General features: G+C 52.2%; 1 protein-coding gene across 8 annotated transcripts in view; it reads right to left on the reverse strand.

Annotated features, from left to right (window-relative positions):
- The window catches only part of LOC135912192 (latrophilin Cirl-like), a 492,061-nt gene that overhangs the window by 40,858 nt on the left and 430,805 nt on the right, over positions 1 to 20,398 (reverse strand). For all 8 annotated transcript variants that reach the window (XM_065444566.2, XM_065444565.2, XM_065444564.2 and 5 more), the window contains one exon: positions 2,534 to 2,717. In XM_065444566.2, the coding sequence (XP_065300638.2) occupies positions 2,534 to 2,717 (184 nt within the window). The remainder of the gene's footprint in view (positions 1 to 2,533; positions 2,718 to 20,398) is intronic.

Genomic DNA, 20,398 nt, shown 5'->3' on the forward strand with positions numbered 1-20,398 from the left:
AGAAAGAAATATGGGCTCTCCTGTAAGCAAAGCAGTGCACAGACAGGAACGGCCACCGACCTCAATCAACGTTCGGGGTGCGCACGTTTTTCGAGCAGGTACGTTTACGAGAAATGCAACGAAAGGTAAAAAAGCAAAAGGCGACAAAACTGCTAGTTGAGAATAGAACCTGCAGCAAATACCATACGGCAGTGTTTTCCCGGTGTTGCTGTTTGCTCGCTCAGAAAAGCGCCAAGTTCGGCGGGAGATGAAAAAATGAAATAAAAGAAAGACAGAAGAGTGCTGACCATCAACGGCGAGTACTTCGCGGAGGGAAGAGCAGCTGCAGGCAAGACAAACGAAACAGGCGCACAAGAAGGAATGTGCAACGCCCCAGCAAGAACAAGTAAACCCGCCGCACAAAAGTCTAATGCTACCGTGCCTTTCTATTTTTCCCTCTCCGAGACCTCCGCCAAACATGCCGAAATCAACGCAGCAAAAATGGCGCCGCTACAAAGAATTAGAAGAGAAATGTGCGAGGACTGTACTCGGAGGGCGGACGCGTGTTCAATTCCGGGCCCTTTCATCTCCGATGGTCTGAAACCCATCAAGTGAGAGCAAGAACTAGAAAGAAAAAAACAATAAAATCAACGAGGGGGCTCCGCCGAACGGAAAAACGGGCAGAAACGGGAAATAACGTTTCCTTCGCTACAGCAGTGGCGAAAATGGAGCGGCGGCACGTTGAGCGGCAAACAATTCGGCGCGTCGCCCCGAGAGCGCGACCTGCAAAATAGAATCTCCGACTGCGTTCCCACAACGGCGTCCCGCGTGTACAGGCCCTGACGCAGGGCAGCCTGCCCGGGAAAAGCGTGCAGTAATCAGGGATCGCGATAGAGGCCGGGCAGCCGAAATGAACGCTCGGCGACGAGAGATACGGCGCGTGTAATCCGCGAACCTCGAAACGGCGCATTGTGTCGCGACGAAACTATAGCCAGCCGTGGAATGACGAGCGCCCCAATGGCAGCGAAACAAGTGCAGAAAGAGCAACGGCCCGCCGAGAGGCATCGATGAGCTAGCGACATTGTGTGACGTAAGCAACGTCTTTACACCGCCAAGTCAGTACAGGTTACAGGAACGTGTGTGAGTGTTACGATGCCTTTTGCTCGAGCGAGATTGCGAATTCTATTCCGATTAACGTGCATCGTCGCTCCCCACCGGACTGCGTGCGTTCCGTTCGCTGCAATGGCCGCAGTGCCTACGAGCACATGCCAGGCACTTCTTTGCGGCACAACTCAATCGAGTAGCAAAACGAAGAAGAGGCCGAAGTGTAGAAGGCCCAAAAAACACGAGTGAAAGTTGCGAGTATGCTAGCTGCAAGCTAGAGGGGACAATGAATCATTTTTCTTTCTCGTTTTACACTAGCCCATCGCACCAAAGCACGCAGTGGTTACCTCCATTACTTCTGCGAGTTTTATAGATCTCTCTCCCTTAACCGAACGGCAAACATTTCAGCAACGCGTGCTCCGGCCCCGCGTTCCGAGCGGAGTGAACCGCTCCATCGTCGGCGCGGCGCTCCTCTCAGCCCGAGCGAATGTCCACCGCACTGCTGCTGGCGACAGGCAAACTTCGCCGCGCGCGCTCCCTCCCCGGCCACCCGCAAAGCCAAATGGCGGGACGGGAACGGGAAGCATGCCGCCGGCGATCTTTCCCGCAGGGCAGCTCTGCACTGGGGCGAAGCAAAGCCCACCGGCAAACGCGGGTTCGTCGGCACTTCGCTGCAGGCGAAGTGAGCGGACGCTCTCGTTTCCGGCACCGCTGCCCGCCTGCTTGTGTGACAGCGGGCGCTGACAACGCAGCCAGGGAACACACGTCGCCGGGAAAGCGTCATTTGCGCATATTCACGCACCGTTTCGGCTACGTCCGTCGTTCACAGTTGACAAGCACAATTCGTACGGTGCGAGGTCCGGTGCCACCAAGCTTGGAGAGGGCTAAAAGCTTAAAGAGATAGAAAACTGAGCAACGTCGTATGCATTCGTGGTATGAAAATGCAGGCATGCAAAACAAGCAGACGAGAGGAACACAGACGGCGACCATCGACTGAAAGGCTGCACAGTGGCGGAAAACCAGGGAAGACGTGGAACCGAAAAACGGAACATAGAGTTTTTTTTTTTTTTCGGTCGCTTCCGCCAGTGTGCGAGCTTTCAGTTGAGATTCGGCGTCTGCGCTGTCCTTGTCGTTCTACTTGAGACCACATAGCAGTTATCTTCTTTTGTTGTTTTGACAGTCATTACTGACATCTCGCGAAGTTCTCACGCTGTTGGAAGTAATTCCAAATAGGCTGCACATGACAAAGTCAATTCTGTTGCCGTACGCCTCACGAATTTTTCGGAGTCACGAGGGGCGCATGGCAAAGACAATTTGCGGACGCAACAAAGGTTATAGACAAAATGAATTACGTTCCGCTGTTGCCTGTTTTTATTTACGCCGAATGCGCAAGTTACGGCTACATTTTCCGCAGAGAGCACCGCGCGTCGCAAAAGCAGGTGCCACTTACGGACGTTGCCGTGCGCCCTGGAGAAGCGGAACGCGGCCTGCTTGGTGTCCGCCAGCAGCCAGGTCGAGTTGTCCAGCGCACGGAGCAGCGCACCGGCCACGTGGCGGCGCTCGCGTGGCGGCAGCTCGAGCCACGAGTCGCGCTGGTAGTCCTCCAGCAGGTTGCTGCTGATCTCCACCGTGGACTGCACGACGTGGGAGGGGAGAGAGAGAGAGAGGCACGTCGGTGAGACTCGCTCTGCGCTGGCTGCGTGCGTGCGGGCATTGGCAGAGGGCACTGTGCGGAACTATCGCAGCCAGCCCAACGCGCGCGGTAGGCTCTAGTGTTGTCACGCTGACTGTAGCGGGACAACCGAACAAGCGCGCACGCATTAGAAACTACCGGGACACAAACATTGCCGGTCAATACATTCAGTCTCAGACGTCGCCTGCTGGGCCGACACTGCGAGGGGAAGAAGCGACTGGAATGGCTTCACGGAGTGCTCACTTGCCCAGGCTGGCTCCGTGACGTATTGCTCTCTCGCAGCTAGTTTATTTGCTTCTTCTATGACTGAGCGTGCGTATCGAAATCTTGCACTGCGCTTCTTGGTAAAACCGCATCGAGATAACGTGCAGCGCTTCAGGCTTTCACCTGTGCAACATTATGGCCGCAGGGCACGCATCAAACCTCGAGAGAAGTCGCAGTTAGGGGTGCATATGCTGTTTAGAATCGAAAATAGAGCTGACTATCGCGACAAGAATATTATTATTATTATTATTATTATTATTATTATTATTATTATTATTATTATTGTTGTTGTTGTACCAAAACGAATGGCTGCATCAGGAAAAGAAAACGCCTTACGCTAGAATCGTTCGCAAGGAAAAAAAATTCTGCCAGCCGCGATACTGCAGCTATCATTAGCGGAGCCGACGGGCCAATGGCAAAAGCGCGCTTCAAAGCACAAGCTTCGTGAATACGACCTCAGATAAAGCGCACCTCGTTTAAACAACGAACTAAAACAACAGATAAAAAAAACGTACGTAACAATCTACACAAAACACAGAGCTGGCCGAGACGACGTTCCCAGAAGTTTGTTTGCAAACCCACCGCCAACCTTGCACCTGCAAGCGACAACACTTGTTAAGGGAGAGCCGCCCCGGCACGACGTGCAGAGAAACAATTTGGAAGTCTTCGCGCCCGCAAAGCTCGCCTTGCAGCGTTCGCGCTCCGCCCCCAACTGGGACGAGCCTCGGTGCAGGCGGGCACAGCGCTGTCCCGCGACCACAGCAGTTCCGTGCACTGCCGTGGACGCTGCTGTCCGCTGCTGCGAACGAAGAGTAGCAGTATATTCAGGCTGCTGTGCGCTATCTGAATACTTGCATTATTTCGTTTGTTTTTTGTTCAACGTCGCATTTCTGATGTACAGTGGTGCTTTCATGTATAGGGCGCACACACACGGGATATATCGTGTGTGTGCGCGCGCGCTTCGCCATGCAATAATTGTTGGGGAACGTAGAACCACCCCGGGGCAAATCAAGAACCGTTTGCAGGGCCGCATTAAGCGGGATGTATCATCGATATAGTGGATTTCATGCTATTCACGTTTTTTTAGGCCACTGTATCGTCAGACGTTTCACTCTGGCATGTAATATATGTATGACGGCACAAGCACACATTATCTTAGCCTATCAGTACTTATGCCGAGTACAAGTTGCCTGAAAGCGATCTTCTCGGCGCTAGGAGCTAAATAAATGGTGTCGAAAGAATCTACTCCCGGGACAAGACCACTCGCTGTTTAATAACGGGAACTTCCTAATTGTGTCGCGCGAACGTCTCCGACATAACATAGAGCAAAGCTTTGCACTGGAATTCGGGATACAGCTGGCGCGTGAAAGCGCCTTCAAGAGGGCGCTGAGGCGGTTTGCTGGCAAAACCGAGAAAACGCTTTGACTGTACGAAGAAAACGCTTGTCTCGCAGAGGATGTGTCTCGATAACATGCGGCTTTTCATGAAAACCGGTCCGCTGCCACAGCTCCTGCGCTGACCCACCAAGCGAGCCCGAGATCGACAGGCACAGTTCGTGTTCCCCGAGTCTGCTGCCGATGTACTTGGCGCCTAGCACACTTCCCGCAGGTCAACGTCACGTGGTACGCGCCACCGCGATGTCGCACTTGGTCTCGACGACGTACTCTACAAGCGAAACTCAACCTGCTACACAATAGAGCGGTCTCAGAAAAAAGGATCCTTGTACCATGGCCTATGCGTTGTTGCATGCAAAAGGCCACAAAAACTATTCTGCGTTTCTTCAAGGACACTGGATTGTATGAACGCTCGTGACAGTGGAGGTTCCTCTGCGACTGACTGTGAATGACTGACTACTACTTTTCTTTTCTCTCCTTACTTCCCTTTCGCCCTCCCCAAGTGCGGGGTAGCTAATCGGGCACGTTCTTGGTTAACCTCCCTACCGTTCCCTCTTCGTTTCTCTCTCGCACTTGGTGCAGCTTTCGACAGACGAACGCACCGGCAGTCTGGCGCACCGCTGCACGCATGTGCAGCCCACGGCGCGTCCCTGCAAACACTGGGGAAGAAGGGCGGAGCACTCCCGGGAGGACGTCAATCTGCCCCGAAGGCGCCGGCACGTCTGGCCAGCCGGCTCCCCCTGGGCGAACGGCTTTCCAGGCGCACACCGCCGACTGCCGTTGCAGGGGCCGCCCGAGATCTGATTTGCGAAGCACCTCAGCGAGGCCTCCCGGACGGCCTCGGAAGGTGCAAATGCGAGCCGCCGGCTTTGTTGGGCCGCCCTGTTCCTCGTGCATCCATTCATTCGAGCCTCGATTGCTTCGTGTCGGCGGTTTATTTATGTCTCACCCCCGACATGCCGCCCTCCCGGGCTTCACTTCGCCCTCCGACTGATCCGGAACCCTTCTGGTCGCATTATTAAATCACTCACCAGATTCCCCACCCTCTCAATTTTTTTTTTTTACTATGTGATTCGAATGTTATTTCGGGCACGCCATTCCTTCCCTCCTGCCCCGACCTAATGATATTTAGCGTCTCATTATTCCTGCAATATCTTGCCCCACTCATATCCATAGTGTGTGAGAAGTGCGCTTATCACAGCCGCTTATTCTTCCACCGATGCTATAAGTCTGATATGTCTCGCTATTAGCTTCATTTCGCTTCTCCTTAGTTACATGACTGCGCCAACTGCTGCGCTTCTTTTTTATGCGCGGTAGTGAAGAACCGGTGTCGGAGCCGCGTCTTATTTAGCCCCTCTATGTAGCCCATCAGCCAAACGGTAACATCAACTCCGCCTTCGAACGAACAATGGTCACTTGCTGGCAGATCAAACCGTCCATATACTAAGAACTCACTACTCAACGAATCGGCCTCTCTTCTAAAATAGCAATTTTAGCGACTCTATTGAAGCACTCACTCGCTCGTTTTTCACCTTGCCACCCTCCCCGACAACGAAGGCTAGAGTTCAAGGCTAGAGCTCGTCCTGATGATATCTCTACTTTTCGTACTTTGAAATGTGTCTCTCTCTCTCTCTCTTCGAACGCCTCCGTCAGCCTTCACCCTTTCCCAATTCCCATTTGCCGAAGTCCCTAGGGACAAACACCCTCCCTGTTCGGCGGACAGTCAGCCCTCCTTCGCGCACACATTTCTGCAACGGGCGTAGTGGCTTCCAGAAGTGCGCCGTTGCTTGCTTTGCTTACGCTCAGCAGCCCTGCGGGCATTCGGTGACCGTAAGTGCTGCGCTGTCTCGCAGAGCATCTCGCTCACCGGAAAGCGCTCGCTGTTAGGAATGGCCGTACGGGGTGACAACGTGCCAGCTATTTCAGTTCGCTGCACGTGTTCCAATCCAACCGGACGGGGCGCACTTCAGAGAACTGCGGATAACCGGCAGCCACGTGGCGCGGGGTCGGCTCAGGAACGTGCTACCCGGCGTGCCACCCGGGACGGAGCTGAGTTCTACGAAGCCCCTCTGACGTCGGCTCCGGGCCTTTACACCAGTGTGTGTGTGTGCGGCACTGAAACCTGTGCAACACGTGCATGTGAGCCCGCCTCCTCCAAAAGGGCGGGTCATCTTCAATGACGTCGGACTATGACGTCGAGCGGAGAGGATATAAGCAGCGATTATCGGCTGCTAGTGCGTGCTCGTTGTCTGCTGGTTGTCGTGCTAGAAATGTACTCGTGAGCTGTGTGCTCGTAAGCTGTTTGCTGTATGTTAGTCTTGCGTGCTCCATATGGGAGTCACGCTAGACTGTCGATGTATGTCTTGTCTAAGATGTAAATAATGTAAATAAATCCTGTTCACCTGGTTCCTCCCAAATTCATTCCTACAGCTACGACTGCCAAATCTTACACCTGGATGGCAGCGGCGAGATCGTCCGACGAATCTTACATCGCACAACGAATCGGCCCACGTGTGGCGCCCACGTCTGTACAATGCAGCTGCGCAGGCCTCGTGTTCTCAGCGGAATTAAGCAGTAAAGCAACAAACGGTGCCCCAGCAACCATCGCCGCAACGCCTTCAATTAAAGCGACGCGAACCACCACTCGGCCCTTCTTTGTCGCAAGTGAGGTCGTACAGATGGTGCGATAGTGAAGTGGGCTGGTCCCGGAGGACGGGCGGTGAAAAGTGAGCGCATGCCACAGACAACGCAATTCGCGGTCGCGTAGGTCACGCGCTAGGCGCTTCCGGGCAGGCACGAAATCCTTATGACGCAAGACGCGTTGCAGAAGATTGAACAGTTGCGTAGAGTCCGGTTAAGTAATTGGCTAAAGGCTGGCCTCCCAAATTTCAAAAAGTGCGTTGAATCTGTATATTATTTTTTCGACTTCCTTTTCTTTTTTTTCTTTCGTGGAGCAAGGGAAAGTGCCACAAACGATCACCGAGGCATTCGGCAGAGGCGTTTTCGCCAACCCGAAAAAATTGACCGAGTCGTCTAGTCAGGCTGACATTTCAAGTCACATATTCACGGAAAAAATAATAATAACGGGAGGAGAGTACGTTTGCCCCAGTTGTTTGCGCGGCAAACGTGGAACGTAAGTTCGAGACAACGGACTAGTCCAGCACAGAACGCCGAAACACTGCTCGCTGGCCACGCAAAGGCGAGCTGCACGCACGGGCCGAGCGAGCGTCCCGTCGGTCATGAGAGCGCCGCCTGCGCGAGGATTCACCAGCCTGCAGCGAAATGCACAAAGCGCGCTCGCGTGCCGTACTCGCCCTGCATGCGGCCACGAACGAGCGAGGGGCCGAATGCCCGACCGCGCCCTTCCGTCGTAACCTCGTGTCACTAGTCGGCAGTTTTTCGCCTGTCTGATACTCGCTATCCGAGCTGATCGGCTTCTGTCCTTACGAGGCAGGACGGTCTCCTCTTCGCGCAAAGGCGCTCGTGTCGATCCGTGCCCGTGTAACATGTGCGGGACAACGCAAGGCGCGCATCTTCTCAATAGCGACGTAATCCTGGAAGGCGGTCTCTCAAACGAAGAAGAAAAGAAATCGTGATGACGCAAAGCGCAGCCCTTGTCGCAACTAATATGTATGGTCGTTCGGTTATGCTGTCATTGCTTTCTATGCTTATGTACACAAAGTGTTCCCATACAGGACACATGCAAACGAATGAAGAAACTTTACAAAACCACGTGACGTGATTCTCACGCATTTTGTTCTTGTGTTTTTTTTTTCTTTCGAGAACTGGCTTCCACGTTTGTCAACGAAACGGCATACACCTGTGAAAATGTGTGAATAAAGCATTCTTGCCAATCTTGCACACTCCGACCACGGTGTCACGCGTACCGCGCGAAAATTCCCACAGCGTATTCTTACGGCAATTAGAGCTACACCAGTCCAGGTAGGACATCTTTGCGTAACGCCAGACGCATCTCGAGCAGAGCGACAACCTCTTCGTGTGGCAGACGCTGGGTAAAAAGAGTGATCGAACAACGCAGAGCATTCGAGAACACGGCGGGCGGCGCCTGTCGACGGGTCGGCAAGCGGGAAATTAGGTTCCGATCAATTTGTCGACGAAGCGGCCCCAATACAGCCGCGCGAGTTCACTGCGGAGTTCTCCTCGGGCGCCCGTAATGGTAGCCTCGGGCTGCGAGAAGTTGGGAGCCGAACTTCGCCCGGGACTCTCCCAGATTTGCAAGCTCGACCGAATCGGGAGCGAGGCACGCAGGCGCGAAGAACCGCGGGTTGCGAGCGCACACTACAAAAAAAAGAGAGGGCACGCGCGACGAGTAAAGTGCGGCGCGGGTCGCCGCACTCGAAGGGAATTGCAAATGAGAGCGGGCTGCAGTGACTCGCGCCGGGTGAACGAGCGGCCGCAGGTGAAGATCGATCCCCGAAGAAGTGGTCGCGCGCCGAGTGCTTAGCGCCGCGGTGTCCGCGCTGCCGCCTCTCGAACGAGATGCAAAGTGCGCGGCGACGCGCCGCTTCCTTGCAAGCGAGCGGCGCCGCGACGTGCGTGCTTGCGGAGCGCTGCAACTGTGAGGGAGAGAAAACAACCAACCGAGAACTCGCGCGCGCTTGACGGCGTTTTCTGCTGAGCGAGACACGACGCAATTTACGCTCGGACGTCGTGCTTGGTGGACTAGGTGCACGAGCCCATAGCTATATCGTACTGCAGCACTGGTGGCGTGACGCGCACACAGAAAGAGGATATCGAGAGCGCCGTGAGGGTGTTCGTGCTATCTAGTTGCGTCCGCACGCTGCTTACGCTGCCCCCCGCTAATATACCGGGATAAACGCCTCGGGACCGGCCATGTTGTGACGTCAACTTCAAAGGTTAAATCTTTTAAGTATACGCGGCTCTAGCACAAAAGCTAAGCTACTTGAAGCATACGCAGATGATCACCCGGAAGAACTCGAGGATGCTGTGACCTCATATGTGGTATGACACGGAAAGATAAACTTCCGAGCAACTTGATAATATGAGAAGGGCCACCTGAGCTCGTTGGGGTCAGAGCCCGACAGTCATAGCGTTTCTCGCAATATTACCTAGGAGGAAACCCGGCGCTGCGGCGTACATGGGGATGCCGGCATGTGGTGGCTTAGAAGTGCCATGTTGCCATTTTTCTGAGAGAACCAGGACACCCGCAAGGCGTAGATGGCTAGCACGATTCCGTCTATCCGAATGCTACATTCTCGGTACTAAAACAGCACGCTATCGTTTGTACTTTTCGTGTGCGTTTACTATAACGAAATGAAACATTTGCCGTTCGATCGTGGGGAGTTGTGCTAAAATATGGGACTGTATTAAACACAAGATGTACCAGCGGACCACTCAAGTTGAAGAAAAAAAGAACACGAACGGTCGGCGGGAATCCGGCTCTTCTCGTTTCGTTTTCCTCGCTCGCTATAATGCATTTACAAGAGTAAACTTTATCGATAGACGTAGTGCCGACGAGTACGAACTTTTCATGAAAATCCTATTTTGAACAAAATTTATCTGTCCAGCCACGACCACGTTTCAGGCCAAGCCACGTTGGAGGCAAACCTTCGCACACCCACGTCCTGACGTTCACAAGGCGGCACTGCGCCCGTCGGGAAACGCGCACAGGCGCCGGATTCCCGCCCAGGTGACTTCGCTAGAAGCTGTACGTCGACAACAGCGCGTCACTGCCCTCACATATTCAGACAGAAGACAAGCGGACAGAAGAGCTCTTCCAGTGCTCCGTGCACAATGCAGATTATTTCATTTGGTCTAAAAAAGAAACACACACAGAGTCGCTTCTCGACGACTAGCCATATGTAGAAAGCAATAATTCCGAGCCTCGCCTGAGCGACTGCCGACTGTCTCGGCATAATCATCGCGCTCCAAGTTTTGGAACAGAGAGCAAACGCAGAAGTGCCGTCATCCGTGCGAAGGTGAACGCTTGCGTGGCACAGTGCCTCTCCTTCTGTTTCCTGCTTCCTTCTTTTTTTTTTCGCAGAGAATTCTGCTTTCAAAAAGGAGTTACTCGACGTCATCTCCAGGTAAGTAAAAAGCGAGAAAATGATGGGTAGAAACGCAAAATACGGCCCTCTAGTGACGCTATAGCACGCGAGCAAAACGGTGCTAAATCTGTTGCAAAAAACGAAGTGAAAAGGCACGTGTCCCCTGCGAGTCGACATTGCAATTACCGGCAGAGTTCGGAGGAAAAGTAATAAGAAAAAAAAAAAACAGAGAAAGTTAAACAGACTTCAATTAACACACAGTTCGGGAGAGGGAAAGGGGGGATTAAAATTACGAACCTCCGCGTTCGAAATTCGGGTGAGATAAACTGCGAATACCATGGGGGGAAAAAAAATAAAAGGCCTGCACACTTGGTTGCGGAGTCGACATGACGAATGACTTGAGCGCTAAATGGGAAGCTGGCCCGGGACCTCCCTTTCTTCTTCCCGACCCGTATGAATGTCGCGACGAAATTAGGGGCCCTGGCGGAACTGAATTAAACAAGTAACGATGGGAGATTATTGCGATGGGGGCGGGGGCAGAGAAAAAATGTCTGAAATGGGGTTTGCGCCGAGAAGTTAACGCCTAGAAGATGATTACAAGCCAAAAGAAAGACAACAAGAAAGCGAGAATTAAAAGTAGTGAACGGGTAAATCTAAAAATGAAGGAGGGCGACTAAAAACCTGCTTTTTGCAACCTTGCCTGCGTTGGTAACTCGTAGCCGGTAACTTGCAAGTTCCGGCGTATATACCAGAAGGCTTAATTGCATCACACGTGACAGGTGCAGGATTATAAACAAATAAATGTAGCTGATTATCTGAGATAGACCTTATCCCATTCAAGTGCGCATAAGGAACTACGACAACACCAAATATTCGCAGTTCTCCCGGAAAGCCGAAACACCGACTGCGATAGCAAATTATAGTAGATAGCTGTACGAAGTAAGAATAGTAGTTTTATCGGCCGTATAAACTTGCAAACATTCGCTTACCAGCTAAATTAACGATGATAGAATATGCAAGCGTGACTCAAAAAGGGCATTAAAAGAAACAGACACACAAAGACAGCGCTGTCTTTGTGTGTGTGCTTCTCTCTACGTCCTCGTTCAGTCGCGCTTACCCATTGTATCATGGATTCAAACCAACTTATCCGTCAGGGTCTTACTCAATTAACCAGCGCGCTGTGACGCGCACGCAGATAAACATAAACACACATCGCTCGATGACCGCGGACACTGACTGTGAAAACTCTGGAGTTAGGAATCGCGGCAGGAGGCGCGAGCCAATTGACCTCCGTGCATCTGTCGCTTCAACGCGTACGAAACGTCGAAAGCACAGCGCATATGAAGCTACCGGCACTACGCGCACTCTACACACATCGCAGATCGCTTTGAAGATGAGGTCCACGCGGGCGCGCACTTTGGCTACGTCGCACATTGCTTTCAAAACACACGGGCGCCGGCAACGCATTCCTAAGGCGTCCGCTAGGGCGCCTGCAGTTCGCGTGGCCAACGCCGTAGCGGACGCCGCGGTTGTCTCCACTGTGTACGGAGCGGCGGGCGAGGAGGACATCGAGGCAGCCTAGGCAGGACGCTCCCTCGCCTCAGCCGCCAGGCTCGCGCGCCCGAGGACACGGCGCGCATCCGGGCCTCGCTCGCGGGATTGAAGCGCGCTCCCCGGCTCACCCTCGCACGTGTTATGAATCGTGTTATGAATTAATGCACTGGATTACTAAATAGAAGCAGCGGGAAATCGCACGCTCAATATACCGATAAACATACAGTGCGACGCAACTTGAGAAATAATACTGAAACGCCCAAGAATTTAGAAGAAAAAAGAAATATTGAATCGTCGCGACGGCGCATCACAGTTGCCGTAGGCGGCCAAGTCGCTATAACGAAATTATTTTTGAACAGCTCTGATAGCGTGCAACAATGGTTGCTTCTGTACTGTCAAATGCTCATATTCTGCGGCACGGTGCGAAAACGCGCTGGCAGCGAATGCAAAACATTGTGCGCGGACATGCATGCAGACGCGCAGTCGGTCGTTGCGAACCCATGCGATCGCTGCGTTGAGGTTACGTTCTGTTTTGTTTCATTCGGTTATACAGACAGCCCAATATAAAACATAATTTACATGGTTTGCTCTCAGCGTTTTCCTACCTTTCACGCAAGAAACCGATTCGGGAGAGTCCATCGCGGCGACCGCGCACAGTGGCATTCACTGTAGATATTCGGTAAAGGGATAGCGTTTGTAAACGATTCTCTGCTTTCAGATTGCCCAAAATTGTTGTTTTGACAGTAAGAAAGTCCCCTAGTTTTGAGAGTAATTACAGAAATGTCCAGGAGAAATGTGCGGGGGAGGCGCTTCCGACAGATGGCGACTTCGTAAGTCCTCGCCCCCAATAGTTTATTTAAATGAACGTTCAAGGATGTAGTCGGCTAACAAAGTGTTCTAGCGATCTGCTCCACGGAGAAGCATTTCCACGCAGCTCGTCTTACACGACGGAACAGCTTTGCCGACAACAGACGCGGACCGAGCTGCACCGATGCACGGAACGTGGCCTTCGGTGAACATGACGCATCACAGAGGTACGTGACTACCGCTTTCACAGTTTCGTCTTCAGAGCTGCTGCTTCCCTTTAGCGTGCAGCACTGCCGTGCTGCACGCTAAATTCCTTAACACGTGGAAATTTCTTTCTGCACGTGGAATTTCGTAACATTAGACTTGACTCCACACAGTGCGTTTTCCTCCTTTCCTTTAGTATTTATGTATTTCGTTTTGTTTTTCGTTCTGGCGCCAGACTGCATCGTGTCCGACGGCTGGCCTAATCCTGTAGTCCAGAATCTGGAATAAAGTTTCGCTGCAGTGTGTAATAATATTACCTAACACTGCTACACCAAAGTAAAGAACATCTGCGAGGCCGTGACACGAGGCCCGAAAATGTGACTCGAGGTTCACGGTTCCGGAGGCGCCCCATTCGAGTTGATGACTACGGGGTAAACAAGTGTCAAGCGAATTCAGGTGCCCGCCTGGAATAGCAAGACGACCACACGGAGCACGGAGGTGCCCGCAGACATCGGCGGGCCTCGCGCAATAGAGAGCGGGTACACACAGCTGCAGGCGCCTTTCGGTCGCTGTTTTGTTCGTCGCAGGTTCTTATCGCGCTTGTTAAAAATATTTTTTTAGCACGAATCCAGGTTCTGAACGGCCGAAACTCTGGCCGGAGAAGGCGATTAACAGCGAGGGGGAAGAGCCCGCTGCAGGGTATCGAAACGCGAAACACTTGCAATGACAAACTTTGGAAGCTTATTTGCTTTTTTCTTGGTGGAAAGGCCGCCCCGCAGCTGAAGTGGACAGGCCGAGGAGTTGGATTTCACGTGCAGAATAGTTACTCACATGGGCGCCAAGTAGAGACCAGCCGAGACATGCGAGACAAGCACGAGTGCTGCTCCCGGAAGACGCTAATAAGGCCGGCAGCGCCATCCTATATTACGTAGCCGTGCAAAGGGACTCTCGTAAAAGTGAGCTAGCCTCAATTGTGCTCGGTGAAAGGGGTCCAGATAAAAGCCTCGTCCGTGGAAACGCTGTCCAACGGGAGCTGATAACTGTACGCGTGTGAGCCGCGAACGCATCGTACAACGTCGCCGCATCGACGAGCGCGCCGCGCAACCTGCGAGATCTCTGCACATCAATCACGTTTCACGGCGGATGCCGCATCTGTACACGCCGACCCTGCGAGTGCGCCTCGAACAAAGGCACCCGACAGAGGGCACCACAGCGCGATGGCTGCTCTCCTCCTCCCGTACATCTCGGAGGATGCAGCAGCAGAGGCTTGCCTCGCGCCACATCACGGCATGCACTGCTCCCGGCGCGCCGCTCGGCGTGTGTGCGTGTGCGTCTGTGCGAAAAGGAATGTTATTAATTTCTAACGTTTCGGCCGGTGTTCCGCCTTTGTCAAGGAAGCATAGTGGTAAATATCTAGGGCTGAAATGGAAATGTAGCAAATCATGAAGAGAATGGGCAATGAAGGAGGTAGAAATAAATTGTCACCGGTGGCGACCGAAACCAGAACCTTCCCCTTATGGGAGAGACGCCTTACCAATGTTGCTACAGCGACGGCCATCAATCCGTCCACTAACGCGTGTGTACTGGGCGTTACTGTTAGCCGCCCTAGGCCCACTCAGAGCGGTGGCGAGCAGGTGTTGCCCGACGGCGTCACGTAAAAGACGCGCCTAAGGAGAGCAGGCACGTGGACAATCGCACGCTATAGTGGCATCAAGGCTGCTAAGTTCGAGACTCTCGCCACGCACAGCGGCGACAAAAGACTCGGCTGAAAAAAGAAATAAAAAAAGAAAAAAGCCGACGCATCTCTCTGTACGAAGAAATTTCCTCCGGCGGTGTGCGCGCAATGTGCGCACGATGCGAGAAGCAGCGCCGCCCGTAGACGCCGCATTCCAGGCGCCAGGGAGAAACAGTGGCGCCGCAGCGATTCCTCGCCGGCGAAAAAACGTTTGCGCTCGGCTCGTTAGAAGCGGGCTTTTCCGAGCCCGCTTCCGCAGCCGAGCGACGAGGCGCAAGCGGTGCGACTTGCCAGCCGACAACGTCTCACTCGCGACGCGCTCGCCAAAATAGAAGCCCCGGCGCGAGTTGTTAAGCAGCCTGCCAGAGCCATCTAATGCCAGCCGGATGGGAATGGAGCGGGCCGAGGAAGGAGCGGGGGACATCATTCATCCAGTCGGCGTGGTATATACACTCGCGATAGAGCGCTCACGGAGCACGAGAACCATAAACGTCCGCCCCTCCCTCCCTTTCCCCACCTCTCTTCGGGAAAGCTCGATGCCGCCGCGCCGAGCGTGTATCTCCGGTGCGTGAATGCTGGCACGCTTCGCTCGTCGACCCTGCAGTTTGCCGAACCTGGAGGAGGAGGAGTAAATTTTAATGGAGAGAAAGGAGGAGAGGTCGGCCTGGAAAGCGTGTCTCTAGCCTGCTACTCCTCACTGGGGAATGGGGAAGTGGGAAATACAGGGAAAGGTAGGTGGCGGATGATTATGATATGGTACAATGAGATACTATATACACGTTGTCCAATATGCGGATGCGCACTGGAGACGCAATACACTAAGACTAATCTTGTCCATACAAAAAGTAATCTTGCCACAAAAAGTTTTTGCGCAAACACATTTCGCACTGACTACACTTCTCAGAGCTTCTAGAGGCGATCGTCTAAACCAGTCTCACTTAAAAAGTTCAAAAGTGCTTTTATGGCACGTTGGGCACAGTCAACACTCCTCCACGCGCCCAAAAGCTTTTCTTCTGAAAAGGGGCGGGAGTCCAAGCTGTCAACTGTAGATTTGAGTTTTCTTCGTTCGGCCGCATATTGAGGGCACACGCAAAGTACGTGAGCTATTGTCTCGAGAGTGTGACAGACGCTACATTCAGGGTCCCGTGTTTGTCCAATCTTGTGAAGGTATCGGTTGGTGTATGCCACACCCAGCCGTAATCGATGAATGAGCGTTTCTTGGCTTCTCCGCAACCGAAGTGGATGCCGGAATTGTAATCCAGCGTCAAGTCTATGGAGGCGCTCTTGTCGATACTCGGGGTTGTCCCAATGTTGTGCCGTAGAAGTTTTAAGGGAGGTATGGAGCAAGGCGTTAATGTCATACCGGGAAAAATGAATTTTTACAATAGTTCCGTCAATGTGCGCCTGTTTTGCTTCTGAGTCAGCCTGTTCGTTTCCAGCTATTCCACAATGGCCAGGAATCCACTGCAGCACGATGGTATGTCCGGAATGAGACGCCTCAGCAAGCAGATACATGATGTCATAAACCAGGGGACTATATGCGGTTCTGTCACTCATATAATTGCTGATGAGTTGCAGTGCTGGTTTTGAGTCGCAGAACACTGTCCACTTCGCGGGACTTTGTTGCAGTATGCAGCGAATTGCTTCTCGAACTCCGGTCAACTCAGCTGCTGTAGACGACGTCCTGTGTCCTATCTTGAACCGTTGTGCGATCCCCATTCCTGGCACAGTGTAGGCCGCCGCGGATGAGGTCTGTGTCACCGAACCATCTGTAAAAATATGTTCGTAATATCCATACATGTAAGCAATGTGTGATAGCGCGAAATGCTTGAGGCCAGCAAGCGGCATCTTCGACTTCTTCGTTATTCCAGGGATTGAGAGCCTCACCATTGGCTTTGCCATCGTCCAGAGTGGAACTTCGGGTATGTCATACGGTTCGAAGTCCGACGGCAATAAGTCTTGCTGCGACAGCACGGCTTCTGAGTAGGCGGCGACAGGCCGTGCGCGTGTGACGTTCGTAAGTGGATGGTTCCTGTGTCTAGTCAGTACCCTTAGATGCACTCGCAATGGCTCATGTTGCAGATAAACTCGAGCTGGGCATGCACGTGCCTCTGCAATAGTGCCCCAAGTAGATGCACATCGTGGTAGTCCTAGGCAAATTCTTAGTGCGCGAGCCTGAGCACTTTCAAGTGTGCGTACAGCAGTTGTACTAACCCGAGAAAGTACAGGCGCACTGTAGCGGAAGTAGCCAACAAAAAGTGCCTGGTAGAGCTGCAGAAGAGATGACTTGGATGGCCCCCATGATTTTCCAGACATATGTCGAATGATCTGAGTAAAGCTGTCTAGTTTTTTTCTTAATCCTGAGAGGTGCTTCGACCAAGATAAGTCACGGTCGATGATGACTCCGAGAAACTTGTAGTCGGTTACTGAAGGTATAATCTTCCCATCAATCATAACGGGGTAGCAGGCCATTGACTTTCGTGTAAATGCCATGGTTGCACTTTTTTCCGGTGAAAGCTGCAGTGCGCGACTGTTTAGGTATGTCGACGTTATTGACACCGCGCGCTGCAGCTTCGTTTGCACTTGTAAGCGCGTTAAGCTCGTGGTCCATATACAGATGTCGTCTGCATACACAGAGACCGAGACTGCGCCTGCGTGTTCTTTGATCAGTCCGATGAGAACGATATTAAATAAGGTTGGGCTCAATACGCCTCCTTGAGGCACTCCACGATAGACGGGGTGGTTCTTTGTTTCCCCGTCTGGAGTTGTCATGAATATCGTTCTCTCTTGAAGATAGCTGGCTATCCATTGATGCATACGTCCCCCGACGCCACATTCTTCTAGGGCATTTAAAATGGCATCATGGAGAACGTTGTCAAAAGCACCCTTGATATCTAGAAAGACAGCCGCCGTTAATCGACGGCGACGTTTCTGATGTTCAACAGTTGTTACTAGGTCAATGACGCTGTCGATTGACGACCTACACTTTCGGAAACCTGTCATTGCGTCTGGATATATATTACGCTTCTCCAAAAACCACTCCAGGCGCGTCAAAACCATGCGTTCCATGGTTTTACCTATGCAACTGGCAAGCGCCACAGGTCTGTAGGAAAGCATAGCATGGGGTGTCTTGCCTGGTTTCAATAATGCCACAATTTTGCTTGTCTTCCAATGTGCAGGAACAGTTCCCGAGGACCACGAGAGATTGTATAAAGCCAAGAGCTCTTCAGTCGCTCGAGGGCCTAGATGGCGCAAGGTGGAATAGGTAATGCCATCAGGACCAGGCGCACTTGAGTGTCTTGAGGAGGAAATCGCTGCACGTAGCTCTTGCAGCGTGAATGGGAGGTCGAGGCGATCGTCCATTGTTGGAGGAGCACACCTGAGCACTGAAGCTACCGATGTTGTAGATCCAGAGAGGTGTATGCAGAAATCTTCCGCGATTTCCTTCTCACTGCGCGTCTGGATGATAGCCAAAGCTCGGAAGGGACGTAGCTGTTGTGGAGGAGATGGTAGTGCTCGTACAACATGCCATATTGTGGACAACGGTTTTCTTGGGTCCAGGCTGGTGCAAAATGACCTCCAACGTTGCCTGTCGAGCTTGTCTAAGTATCTTTGAATTTTCTTTTGCACACGGCGTGACGTCCTCAAGTCTGATATCAATTTAGTTCGCCTGTATTTCCTCTCGGCGCGACGTCGGACTGCCCGCAGCTCTTCATATATAACGTCAACGGATGTTCTTGAATTTGAAGTTTCGATGATGCGTGTTGTTGCGTGCATTGCTGCTCTAATGCGCTCTTCAATCTCTTTCGGTGAAATTACACAGTTGCAAGATTCTTCTAGCTTGTTCTGAAACGCATCCCAGTCAGTGCGTCGCGTATGAGAACTTGGAAGTCTTGTAAACCACCTCAGTTGTACATAAGTAGGTAGGTGATCACTGCCATACGTTTCAGCATCTGTGCACCAGGCAGCAGAAGACGAAAGGCATCGTGAAGCGATAGCTAAATCGAGACAGCTGCTGTACGTCGTGCCACGAAGAAATGTTGGTGAGCCATCGTTCAGGATCTCAAGATTATTGCTGCTTGTGAAGTTAAGAAGTTGTCTTCCTCGAAGGTTTGTGATGCTACTACCCCAGAGATGGTGGTGCGCGTTGAAATCGCCTACAATAATATGAGGTCCTTGGCAAGAGTCAAGAACGAGTTTCAGGTGTCCAGAGTCAAATCTTCCCCTGGGAGAAATATAGCCACCGATGATCGAGATTATCCTGCGCTTTAGCTTCAGTGTTATCGAGACGTACTCATTGCTGTTATGCACCGGAACTTGGTTTAGCGAATACGTGAGGTCACATCGCACACATAGCAAAACTTTGCTAGTATTTCCACTTGTCCCAGACGCGAATTGTTCATAGCCGGAGAGTCGAAATGGCGATGTCATATTCGGCTCGCATATTACGATAACTGGAAACCGATGCTTGAGCACTCTCTGTTTAAAATCTCCCAGGCGACCCCGTAGACCTCGTGCGTTCCACTGGAATATTATGGAACCGTTTATCCTTTCCTGTAGTGACAACCTTGAAGTTGATGATGCCATGGCGTTTACTAGCCTTTATACAGCAGCAAGCACTGGTTCTAGTGCGTCGAGAATTTGCACCGCAGCCTTTGCAACGGGCGTCTTAACTCCGATGAGCAGCATTCGCAAGGAACGAATCAACTGTGCAAGCATTGCCTTGATATGCCTATCCGACGATGAAGGTTCATGGTCACGCTGGCGTTCCGGCTGCACTTCTGTACTCCGAGATGGCAGGGAAGGCCATATTGTAGTGTCCTTGGTGTTTAAAAGAGCAGACGTGGGTAAAGGTGCCTGTGACGTTTGAGGACTAGCATGAGCGCGCGACGACTTTTCCTGGAGTACAGGTTGTCCTGTTGTCGATGCTGATCTCCTTCTGCGATTACGTGAGCGCCTCTGGCGGCGGTGGACCTTGGTAGCAGCTTCTCTGTGTGTAGATCGATCTCGTACCATTTTCCTTAGCACGGACATTTCAGTCTTTAATTTTGGACAGTCCTTCGACGTTGCCTCGTGTGGCCCATCGCAGTTAGGGCACTTCAAGTCAGAGCCAGCACACGTCAACTGATCGTGATCACCACCACATCGCGGACATGTCATCATATTCATGCACACAGCACTTACATGCCCGATTTTCTGGCATTTACGGCACTGCAAGGGCCTAGGGATGTATGGACGGACAGGATGGCGCACATAACCCACTTTGACATGTGTTGGTAAGGTCTCTCCCTCAAAAATGAGTTTTATGCACCTCGACCGTCCTAAACGGTGTATGTCTGTGACATGGACGGTTGATGAGATTAGCGTTGGGAGATCGTCATTATCAATATCTGTATCGACGTCGTAGATAACACCAGCGGTGGTGCTGCCTCCATGTACGATGAATGAGCGGACAAGTATATTTCCTAGCTCAGTTACAGCTTTCAAGGTGTCGAGGCTGGTTCGTGTAGTCACATCAACAGTAAGTATGTTTCTTCTGGGATTAATTCGTACCTCTCTGATTTGCCCTGGAGCCAGCCTCTCGAGATAGGCAGTGAGAGTTTGCCGAACCTGGGGTTTCTATTTGCGTCCCCGC

The sequence above is a fragment of the Dermacentor albipictus genome, chromosome 9, assembly GCF_038994185.2.
Source record: "Dermacentor albipictus isolate Rhodes 1998 colony chromosome 9, USDA_Dalb.pri_finalv2, whole genome shotgun sequence".
Taxonomy (NCBI): Eukaryota; Metazoa; Arthropoda; class Arachnida; order Ixodida; family Ixodidae; genus Dermacentor; species Dermacentor albipictus.